The sequence below is a fragment of the Idiotropiscis lumnitzeri genome, chromosome 3 (assembly GCF_059441095.1).
Source record: "Idiotropiscis lumnitzeri isolate Australia: NSW breed Sydney's pygmy pipehorse chromosome 3, RoL_Ilum_1.0, whole genome shotgun sequence".
In the NCBI taxonomy this organism is placed as follows: Eukaryota; Metazoa; Chordata; class Actinopteri; order Syngnathiformes; family Syngnathidae; genus Idiotropiscis; species Idiotropiscis lumnitzeri.
This window is the reverse complement of record NC_142393.1, coordinates 30,409,295-30,421,075: the sequence shown is the minus strand read 5'-3', so window position 1 is coordinate 30,421,075 and position 11,781 is coordinate 30,409,295. Positions and strand designations below refer to the sequence as shown.

The window sequence follows — 11,781 nt, the reverse complement described above, 5'->3', positions numbered from 1 at the left end:
ATGCCGAGATGGAAATGTACAAATACTGCATGAGTGTATCCATTCCAATTGGGAGGTGGCGAACATGTTTGAACGTTTGGATTGATTGACATCGTTCAAGAGCGATAAGAATGACATTTCTTTCACTGGTGGTACCATCAGACAATCCAGAAAGAAATTGGGGAAAATCTGAGATTGTGTGTCACATCAGTCCTTCAATGCATGGCAATTGCATCCGTTATCAACCAATTTCCCAATTGTTGTACGAATAAAGGTTATCTTGTCTTATCGCCTTGATTTTCCCAACCATTCCAATTCAGAAGTGGACAAACACTTGGAATAAACGTCTTGCAAATTTGTCAAAACTGAAGAAAGACACATGCTACCATTTTTTCGAGTACTGTACTGTTTCTCTTTATAATAAAACCATCTCATGTGCTGTGACTGAATCCAACACACCCTGACGGCCTATAAGGACAAGAATGTGAGTGAAAACAGTCAGGAAAAGCTGTTAGCGCTCTTACTAGTATATCTTCACAAGATGCTAGGAAGAGAAAACACTACAAAAAAAAAAACAGGGGTCACTTTTACCATTTGAACGGTCTGTGAGTCCTGCTAAGCTATGTCCAAATGGGCCCCCCTTCCCAACTACAAGTAAAACCTGTGATGTGAGCATGTTATGGAATCAGTGGATGACCTGCTTCAAACATCCAAATGGGTTCCAGAATGGTGAAGGTGTAGAATAGAGAAAGATGGACCTCTACTCTCAAATCAGCGGTTGTTCCACAACATTCAAGACTTAGAGGAGTCTAATAATGATCAGAACCAAGGTGAAGAAGAAGGGGTTAACGAAACACATGCGTCCTCTGGAAACACAACCAAGATGAAAGAACTCTTGTGAAAATCGAACATGGGAGTCAGTTTGAAAATCACTCTGGAAGATTCCAGTAATTGTCAGCACAAGTGTTTGAAATCAAGTGAAGAAGTGTTGGCTACTACTATAGGGCACTGGAAGAGGTGGGAAAAGTAAGTTGCTAATTTTTGAAGAAGCCATTCAACTGAAATAGGGAGTGTCAGTCAGCAGTACAGTCACGTGCTAGGGAACGTCAGTCAATTACATTGAACTTTAAAGCTGTAGAGACAAAACAAACTTTCAAAATACAAAATAAAATAAACAGGTTATATTCCGGAAGCAACAGTTTGTTGAAGACAATGTGTACTTAGCCATTTGTTTTCAGTTCCAAATTGCCCCTCACTTTATCCACCCAAATGAGCGGAACGTAACAGCTGCCTTTTGATTCGGAACACACACGCGCACACCCCCCCCCCACACACACGCACGCGCAGACACAAGCACACACAGACACTTTAAATCTATATTTTCCTTTTTTTCCCTAAAAAAAATGACACCACCCATCCTTCTCCTCAGTAATTGTCAGTGCTAGCTTAGCGCTCATGTCATTGCCAAAAAGTGAAAGGGTCATTCCATGGAACAACAGTGCACAAAGATGCAGGAAGAGCCCTCACTGGTACCACCTCAGTCCACAACAACGGCGCAAGCCACTTCCTATCACGCTTACTGATCAACTGACTCTTTCGCTGACAGCAGTCCGAGACTCGACCGTTTCCTCTCGGCTGGGACAGGGAACAGAAGATGGTGGGACCATGTCTCTGAGCTCCCTGCCCTCGTCCGCCGCCTCCGAATCCACCCGAAGCCGAGCCCTGCCTTCTGGCCCAGACACAAGACCGACACCGTCTTCTGTCTCTGCTCTTCCAGGAGGATCGGAGTGCATTGAGCTAGGAGGCCTTGCAGTGCTGTTTGACCCCCCAGTTGTATGTCTGCTTTCAGACACGTGCCCTGCTTCGACTCGTATTTCGGTTCTGGGCCCTCCCTCCACGCTGCGAGTGGGGGGTGTGGTGCTTAGGTCTTGAGGCTGCTCGCTCTGCTGAGCAGAGACCAGGTTGGGTCTCATGCGGAGAGATAGTTGTTGGAGTGTGAGTTGTTGCGGGTGGGGCCTGGGCATCTGTGGTTGAATCTGCTGAAATTGTCGTGGCGCTCGGGCCTGCGGGGGGCTGGACTGGGAGACAGAGTGTCTAATTTGTGGTCTGCTTTGAATGCGAAGTTGGTGTTCCAAAGGGGGGCTTATCTGTGTTGGGGGCTGAGTCTGTGTGGGTGGGCAGTACAAGGTTTGAGACTGGGCAGGGGTCCTGGACTGGTGTTGTAGATCTGCCGTGGTTCTGGGCTGTATTTGCAGCTCAGATACGTGGTGGGGCCTGGTCTGAGTTTGGAGTTGAGGAAGTGGTTGAGTCTCAAAGTGGGATCCAGATTGGGTTTGAGGTTGGAGTGTTATTGGGCACTGGGTTTGTGGATGAGGATTCCTAGTCTGGGGGGGCGGAACCTGCGAGATTGATGGAGATGGAGTATGCTGAACAGCAAGCTGAGTTTTGTGTTGTACTGATGGTGATGTTTTTGAGGGGCGTGGCTGAGGAGGGGAATGCCTGATGGGGGAGGGCTGAGTATTTGGAACTTGGGACTGGGCTTGGCTCTGACCTGGATACGGGGTCTGGAGGGCCTGATGGGGGCAGGGTGGAGGCGAGGGGTGTGACGACATGGGAGGTGGTTTGGGGGCACTGGACTCGGATTCAGTGTGAAGCTCAGTTTTGGGTCGGGACTGGCAGGAGGGTCCAGACGGTGGATGAGAATGATCCAAAGGGGAGCTCTGTTGGTGGCGATGATGATGACGATGATGATGATGGTGATGGTGATGATGGTGATGTTTGTGTGGTGAGCGCTCCTTCCTTTTGTGGCTTTTGGACGGACTCGTGCTACTGCTGCTGCTGCTACTCCTTCCTCCTTTTCCTCCCTTTTCATCAACGTCTTCGCTCACTTCCTCTTCTCGACTTTCTGCTGTTCCACTCTTGTCCTTGTGCTTCCTCCCTTTGTGCGTTTTATGTCCATGTGAATGACTTTCTTGGGAAGCAGAAGGCCGCCTCTGGGATTGGGACTGGCTCTCCTCCAAAGAGGCAAGGTGAACCTGGGAAGATTTTGTTGATTCCTTCGGACCAGACACCCCCTCGGAAGGCGCCATCCTTCCGGGTTCTGTGGTGCTAGATGCTGGAGTCGGAACTTTCTCCTCCTCAATTGTCTCTCTCGTTTTGCGTTTTTTGATTGGTAGGGCTGTTTCCTGGACGACAGGTTTGCTGGAAGACTCCTTGGTGGCTCTCCGCTTGGCCTCAGCAGCCATGATGGCGGCAGCAGTGTAGCCCCCTACTGGTGACATACCGGAGGTTGATGCTGACGAAGATGCCGAGGCAGCTGTTGCTACTGAGGCTGAGGCTGGTTTCCTGCCACGTTTTTTGGGTGTGGTTTGGAGAGGAGCAGGAAGATCCTGTTCTGATTTCCTCTTTCTGCCTGGACGGGACTTGACTGATGGCAGGGTAGGAGATAGCCCCTAAAAGACCACACATAACACAATTTCTTTTAAATAACACATTCCAGCACTAGATCTTATTAATATCCTTGGATATGCAGCATTACTGAGAATGCCACACTGTCGCACCTTAGAAGTGGTGGGTGTGGTCTCACTGGAGGACTCCACCTTGCTGTACGGCATTTTGACGAAGAGTTTTCCAGGAGATTTCTCAACCACGCGCTTCATAGCCACACCTTCCGTAACCTGACGCATCTTCCCACTGCCTAAACATAAAGCACACACATGAGGTCACCAGCTGTGGGTTTGCGCCATGAAACATTGCACACCGCCATCATATTGTACCTTTGGGCCTTCCGCGGCCTCTACCAGATGGTTTGACCACCTTCTGTGTCTTGGGAGGCTTCTTCTCCCGGCGGGAGGGGCTTCCACGTCCAGTCACAGTGAAGTCAAAATCGTTGGGGTCAGTCGTGGTGTCGCCGACCTTCTGGAAATAAGCGATGAGCTCCACCTTGGACCGGAAGGCCTTTCCCTCCGAGCTTTGGCACAAAACAAAAGCTCATGGCTCATGTGCACCATAACAAGATGGCTGCATCATGTTCACAGAACATCTTACTTGATCAGGTAGACATCAAACTTCCCTGCGGATCGTCCGGATTTCCTCTGCTTAAGTTTGCGGGTCCAGCCTACAGGCAGCGAGGGGTCGTTGTACAGCGGCCCTCGATCTCGGATGATGGAGCGTCGCTGCCTGGGAGAACCTGCAGACTCGCTACCAGTTGCCGCTTGCGAAGGCCCCGCCACCGGCTCTGATGGCTACCAGAGAGACGACAGTAAACGTACTTGACGATGTAAAGATCGTCAACGCTGTGGTTTGTGCCCCACGTTCACAAAGCAGGACACGTAGTACTGATTAAATAAGAAAAAAAAGGGGTGCCCTGTCGCTCGTTGTCCCGGACGTAATTTCTTCCGCCACTGCGTGAGTGCTCGGCATCAAGCTATCTTGCGCCGCAGCAGTATGGGCTTTAGTTTTACTATATGCAAGTCCATGCACAGCAGTAGCAACGAGCCGCGTGATGACAAATAAACAACCCCATTAATAAGTAGTTTTAAACGAGGAGGAGAACGAGGGGTCGCTAAGCATGCTAATCGCTGAAGTGCATTACAGCATTCGAGAAGGACACAAAATAAGTACTAAGGTGTACAGTTGACTTTTCACAGATGTCAGGTTAGAACCACGTTAAGGCGGAGAGCCAGCAGCTATGAACAAAATGTTGTATTTCAATCAATGCGTATCGAGACATAATATCAGATGACGTCTACTTTAGCAATTTACCAGACGCTCTCAGACCGCAACACGTACGTCAAAATGACGAAGAGGTTTGATGTTGTACATTAAATATTTATCATCTCAAAAATAATATTTGCACCATAGGTTTTGAGATCTGCACAATAATAGGGCTCAAAATTATATTTTTAATCAATTTAGCTTTGCTAAGAGACAATGATTTTATTGACATAATCTGACCTCTATGTACAAAGAACATGCACATTAGTAGGAAACATCAAACATTTTGGGGTTTAAAAAGATGCATTTTCATATACACAATTACACAAATACAAAATTATACTTATAGAGAAAGTCATTTTTAAAAACTCCTTGTCCTTGCATTATTACAGTAATACCTTTTATTGTTTTTAATGATATAATGGCATTTTACGTCATGTTTGTAAATGTCCCTCACTGAACATTGTGAAGTAATTGTGAATTTTGCAACAAAGTTTGACTTAAAAAAAAATCATAAAATAAGAGAAATTGCAATATCAGCCAGAAAAATCACAATTATTATTTTTTATTTTTTTTTTTTCAGAAAATCGTTCCTACTTGACAAGCATATTTCATGATCAAATTTATTACACTGTTGGCTCAGGCTTTACTCACTGATGTCTGTGACTCCACCCCGGACGGGCGTAAAGGCTCCTGAGATATGGCCACATGTTCAACATGGCGCCGCTCCTTTCGAGCCTTCTTAGTCTTACTGTGGGGCCGTTCTCTCTCCTCCTGGCCCTCTGGGGCCTCCTCTCTGTGAAAACAAATGACATCACTATTGACGTTGAACATGCCTCAAATAGTTGGATTAGTGAATTCTATTTGAAGTTGTAATGCAAAATAAACAATGAAAAGGATTGCTTGATATTCTTCAGTCACTAATCACTATCTAGTCCACTTCATTTTCTTTCTCTGAACAAGTCACATTTCAAATGCATTTTCAAATATTTCAAAATGATAAATAACTAAATAAATAAATTTGGAAAAAAGTTCAGTCCAATACATTGTCATTAACTTGAGACATCAGCAGACCTCGAAATCTCATTCCAACCACCTTTTTGTTTTTATGGTAACACCAAAAGGATCACCCTAAAGCCCGTATTTCATTGAGCGGCGAGGGTTGGAAAGTGTTTTTTAACATGGTCAAAATTTCCAGCCGACGAGAGAAGCTGTTTGCGATAAAAACGGTTGGCAAACATCCTTGCGACCGTTTGCAACCTTGAACGAACCCTGACAAAAAGACAACATTCGCTTTGTGTACGTAGTCGCTACCCTGCGCCGCACACAAGATAAGGGCTTGAAACCAGACGCATATGACAGGATCATCGATGCTCGTCACCAAACGTGCCTCAAATTTTTTGAGCGGATGGCGACAGCCTGTCAGTACATTTCAGAGATTCTCCTGGCCGATAAATTCGTTGATCTTTGGCAACGTCTCAAATGAAAAGTTACAGTACATTTCTTAATTATTTAGAATTGTTAATAGTCATCAACATCTTTTGAGATTTGCACGACTTATCTTCAAAGCTAACATTAAATTCATCAGCGAACAAATTTTCTTCTCTAGTCTCTTATCAAAGGCTGTCAGGGCTCAGTTGTTATTTCAAGTTGCAGCAGGTAAGGTTATTAAGGATAACGTAAACAAAGGAAATAAGTAAAACTAAAAAAACAGTTTTGTTATCAATATAAAATAAAAACAAAAAAACTTACGAAAACTATAATTACCGTGAAAATGATCTTCATTTTTGTCTTTGTCAGTCAACTCCATACATTAGCATCTGGGGTTCATTTTAAATTGCATTTATTTTGGAATTGCTGATGTCCGGACAGAAGATCAAACAATCGTTTGAGAATTCTAATTTCATTTACACAATACTTGGTGACTTTTTTTTTATCTTGCACCTGACATCAAAACAGTCCATCCATTTTAAAAAATCTAATATTAAAACTAATAAAAATGTATCAAAATCAAAGCACTTGAAAAAAAATTAATAAAAAACAAACAAACCTGCTCTAAACCCAAATTAAAAACGCAAAAGTCAAAATGAAATTAAAACTACAATGAAAAGTCAAAAACTATTACAACTTTGCTTGGCAGCACATGATGCAAAGAATAAAACAGCTTCTATGGCTTCCAATCTGAGAGGAAATAGTAAAGCACTACTAGTTGCCTTGCTACTGCATAAGACCGTCTGGAGAGAGTTGTCCCTTGAATGCACAATCACAAAATTTGAAAGTCAAACAAGACACCCGAATGTTAATTGACAATCTTTCAGCTTCGGCTGATAAATGAATCAGTGGTCTGACAGGAAGTGACACAATGACATCACATGCAACTGCTGATTGCCATCCAACTTCGCACAAGAGCAGCTGTGCACTCTCATGCTTCCGCTCTTTAAGGAGGTCAACGCGTGCCTGTTATAGGAAGTCATCTGCAACATCCATATTGTACTGACGTGGAACTTTTAAATAAAAAATTAAAATAGCTCGCTTCTTAAATAGAGTCAAAGCATTTTTTTTCTGAGAATTGATTTGTTTATATCATTCAATGTCAAGGTGTGACAATCCTTAAGTTCTAAGTCGCTATCTGTTCGAGGAGACTGTTGCAACTGTGGAAACAATCTTGCAAATAGAATGAATAGAAATGTTTGGTTCACCCAAATTAGATTTAAAAAAATCAGTTGAAGTTACTCAATACTTTAAAAAAAAAGTTTTACAAAAAATTCCAATTTTTAAGGGTTTCACCGGCCAGTTGCATAGAATAGAGCAGCATAAATGGGTACTTCATTGAACATATTTAATGTAGAGGTGTACAAAATTAATCGATTCATTGACAAATGAATTGATTACCAAATTAATAAACTACTATTTTAATACCAAATTTGAATCAGAGATGGCTTTCTGTGTCCCTACACATTGTTGACTCTTAACTTTTTTCCGAGCATATCGGGTTTTTGAGATACTGGATTGACATTGTTGGTTTGACCAAAAAAACTTGCACAAAATGGATTTTACCATGCGTTGTAATTCATAGCTATGACGTTTAAACGAAATCACCCTGTTACGGAATTAATACATAATATTAATAAGTCATCTTAATTACCCCAAGTTAAAAGTAATACTAGTTAAGTACTATACATCACATTGATATTATTATATTATTAGTAGTATTATTTTATAAAAATCTGATGTGCTAGACAAAAATTTTTTTAAAAAATCATTTAGAAAAGTTTACTTTTATCTCTATGAAAACAAGTAATCGCTTGAAGCCAGTTCAACTTCAAATGACCAAATCCTCTAATTTCAGCCGCTCAACAGTAATTATTCTCTGATTTACTGTAGTCATTCACAAAAGCAGAAAAATTGTCTTTCGATAATCTTTTGTGTTTAATCAAAATGAACATCTGCTTTTACTTTCGAAAACAATGAGTGAAGCAGTAACTGAATCAGTTTAAAAAAACTCGATCAGTCCATCTGAAGCAGGGGTGGTCAAACTCTTTGAATGGCAGGCCACAGTGGGTTCTAAAATTTGACAGTGGGGCCATCGACCAGGAGCAGATGGATGGAGTGCTTTGGTAACCTCACCTTCTCTGAGAAAAAAAATACATTTAATTTTAAATGAAAGTGACTAAAAGCATTACAACAAAATATATGCCTTTGACGCACCACAGTATTTAGAAAACAAACATTAACAAGGTTTATTTATTTAATTTTTTTCAAGTTTGGCGGGCCGCATTAATACGTTTAATGGGCCGCATGTGGGCCCCAGGCCGTAGTTTGCCCACGCCTGCTCTTAAGAGATATTGCTTAATTGATTCGTTTGTTTTAATCATTGAACAATACCAATTACACAACAAAATGATTAGTAATTAACTTTAATGCAAAATGAAATTTTAACCAATCATAATACAATTTTTTTTCATTTATTAATTTAATCAAAGCAATAATTGATGGAATAATCGATTCCTAATCCTAATATATTGGATCTCAAACCATAACTGGTAGTCATACTGCAGGACTCAAGTATTTTCTTCACCACTGAAATTTTCAACAGTAAGTGTAGGTAAGGCCAATTTCAAAGTAAACCTCATTTTACCAAATGATGTATGGACATAAACGCCGACGCACGCTTTTATTTTGAAGTTCTTCTGGACAGTGTGTCGCGGCATAGCAGCCGAGTTTACTGTGTTTGCTATCACAAACTGTTCCTACCGACTTCAACAAACGCGACGTCCTGAAATCATGTTCAAGCGCTAATTAAAAAAAAATATATATAATAATTACGTTGAAACTTTATTGTACGCCGCCTGTTGCCAGTGTTTAGCGGGCTAGGGTGAGGCAGTGTTTAGCGCAAGCAGTTCTCAAGTGCTCCAAATAGGCTGGCAAGAGCCGTCGGATTACTTGTCAAAGGCCGTCGACGTAAATGACTGTGCACACTTTCATGCTAACAGCCTGACCCCAATTCTGTTCCAACTGATAACTTTTAAACAAACCAGGCTAATTGAGCTTATTAAGTGTGTTGTTTGAGCCGGCAAAATCGCTACTGTGGTTCTGATGTCACTTAATTTCATTGACCACAGAAAACTATGGAGAGAGTTGTCTAATCACTTATGTCACTAAAAAGGAAAATAGTGTGCTGATTTGCACAGTTTAAATTTAAGCATAAAGTTTTGAATATCTAAATATGAAAACCAGTTGATGAGTGATGATTAATTGGAAGTGTGCGTTTTTTGTTTTCAGTACTCGTAACCAAGATAATTTACATTCGCTGAGCCGCTTCTCCTCACGAGGGCCGCGGGCATGCTGGAGCCTATCCAAGCTGTCTTCGGGCAGAAGGCGGGTACACCCTGAACTGGTTGCCAGCCAATCACAGGGCACACAGAGACAAACAACCATCCACGCACATACTCACGCCGAGGGGCAATTTAGAGAGTCCAATCAAACTGCCATGCATGTTTTTGGAATGTGCGAGGAAACCGGAGTGCCCGGCGGAAACCCACGCAGGCACAGGGAGAACATGCAAACGCCACACAGGAAGGCTGGAATCGAACCCTGCACCTCTGCACTGTGAGTCCATCGTGCTAAGCAGTGGGCCACCTTGCATGTTTAAATACATCTATTTTATTCATTTATTTTTGTCTGAATACCCGATTATTCGATAGAATTTTCAGCAGAATGACGAATACTAAAATGTTGGATAGCTGCAGCCCTACTGAACAGCAAATGGCTGGCCCTTCTTTTTGAATAAGTGTTACAAAAAGGTAAAAGTTGGCAATTCTTCGATGCTTGCTGAACTGAGCAAACTTAACTTGCACTGAACTTGTGTAACTTTAAGTGTGTTTGTGGTTGAATTCTGAATTGTTTCCACAACAGTGCTGCGTTTTTGGTTTGGCCCCTTTCATTGACACTTGCACCCATGGCCGGAAGATCCCAGTCCTCTGGTTTGAGGTGAGGATGACGATGATGAAGTTCAAGCAGCAGTCATAAGAAGTGAGCTGGTGAGCAAAGTAGGCTACACACACGAGAGGTCAATTCAGTGACTTTTAGCAGCTTGACGTGTTCATCCTAAACTGTGATCATGTTTCTACGGAGTTTAAGTGGTGACAACATAAGGAGCATGTGATGCCTGGCTCAGCAGCACTTTGGGCGAAGGATGACGACTGGAGGTGTTTGGGGCATATAACGGCAAGTACACTGGTTCATGAATATCCAGTCACAAGCACGAAAACACTCAGTGTTGAGAAAATGACGAGCTAGCAGCCTGCTAGACACCTGCGTGCTAATACTATTGAGTGCCCAAGGCTGGAAGGCGGCAAGCGGGCATGGCATCGCCGTCCCGCGGGCCAACCTCCAGGCGTACGGGAACGTCAGCTCGACTCGAGTCGGGGGTGTAGTGGCGCGAGAAAGCGTGCTGGGCAAACGTACGAGCCCTAACGGCAGCTAAAGTAGACACGAAGCTGGAAGTTGGTGACGTATTCCAATGAAGCTCGCTCCGACGAAAAAGGCCGATGTGAAATGAACGCACTTCGAAGTGAAATAAAAAAGACGACAAAAAGATGGCGGAGGCGGCCAAGACAGCGACGCTTTACCAGATGATGTAATGTTTTTTAAAAAGAGCTTACGTACATTCTCTCCTCCTCGCTCTCCACGGCAGCCATTTTTATTTAAATAAATAAATTTATATTAAAAAAAAAAAAAGCCTCCAAACATCTCTGCTGCACCCCGCCCCCTCGAACTCCTTTTCCAACCACTGTCACTTCTTCGACATCGCGAGATGTGCACGTGAACACTGAAATGTTGAGTGGCGAATGCGTGCTGAGATCTCGCGAGATGTGGCGCTCGGGTCAACCTAGGATAGTGAGGACTTTCACTCATGTGAAATAACGGTGTCACTAAAATACAAATATAAACCTAAATAAGAATAATAACTATGATAATGATTATCAATTGTGATTTTAATATGACATTTACAAAAAGTAAGTTTCATAAACGCTCTCAAAAAAGTATGAAACATTTTTTTTCTCATTTTTGGTGGGGGAAATTGTCCAATTATGCATCTCTTTTATACTCATTCCGGGGTTCCTTCATTCATTCATGAATTAATTAATTTTATGTTTCCATGTTGTATAAAGAAATCTATTAATTTTAGAAAGTATCTTTTGGTCAAAATCTTTGACCTATCCCATCTTTTAATAACTCAAGCTTTGAAATGTTCAATTATTTGAGATGAATTACAAATAGATATCTTCAGTTGTGCCATTTTTATCACATTGAGCCAGTGGTGTGACTATATAGCATATTAGTTCTTTGACATCAGAGTTGCCCAATTTATTTGATTGTTTTATTTTGTTACTTTTTTTGTTGCTAGGTAACAATTTCCACATTTATTAGTAACCATTTTAAGATTATAATAGTTCAAATGTGGAGATACAATGGCAAATAATTTGAAAGTCATTTAAAAGTAAAGTGTATTACAAAACTTGAGAAATGTCATATCTACAAGACTGTACAAAAACATATTTCTCCTTAATTATTGTTATTTTT

The 11,781-nt window shown here is 42.1% G+C and overlaps 1 protein-coding gene across 2 annotated transcripts; it reads right to left on the bottom strand.

Annotated features, from left to right (window-relative positions):
• Positions 1–945: 945 nt before the first annotated feature.
• Positions 946–11,008, bottom strand: mecp2 (methyl CpG binding protein 2). 2 transcript variants are annotated; one of them, XM_088291392.1, is made up of 6 exons: positions 10,864–11,008; positions 5,350–5,491; positions 4,027–4,223; positions 3,756–3,949; positions 3,540–3,676; positions 946–3,431 (listed from the first exon to the last, which is right to left on the bottom strand). In XM_088291392.1, the coding sequence occupies exons 1-6, from the start codon at positions 10,893–10,895 to the stop codon at positions 1,563–1,565; spliced, it is 2,571 nt and encodes an 856-aa protein (XP_088147518.1). In that variant the 5' UTR covers positions 10,896–11,008; the 3' UTR covers positions 946–1,562. The 2 variants fall into 2 exon arrangements, with proteins under 2 accessions (XP_088147518.1, XP_088147517.1); XM_088291391.1 differs by having other exon boundaries at positions 5,350–5,512; positions 10,864–10,986.
• Positions 11,009–11,781: the final 773 nt, after the last annotated feature.

What these genes read in the sequence shown, in the direction of transcription:
- mecp2 (XM_088291391.1), bottom strand. Translation starts at nt 10,895, where the DNA reads ATGGCTGCCGTGGAGAGCGAGGAGGAGAGAAT. An exon ending in TTTGATGTCTACCTGATCAA is followed by an intron (nt 3,950 to 4,026) that starts GTAAGATGTTCT and finishes TTTGTGCCAAAG; the next exon opens with CTCGGAGGGAAAGGCCTTCC. An exon ending in AGGCCGCGGAAGGCCCAAAG is followed by an intron (nt 3,677 to 3,755) that starts GTACAATATGAT and finishes CTTTATGTTTAG; the next exon opens with GCAGTGGGAAGATGCGTCAG.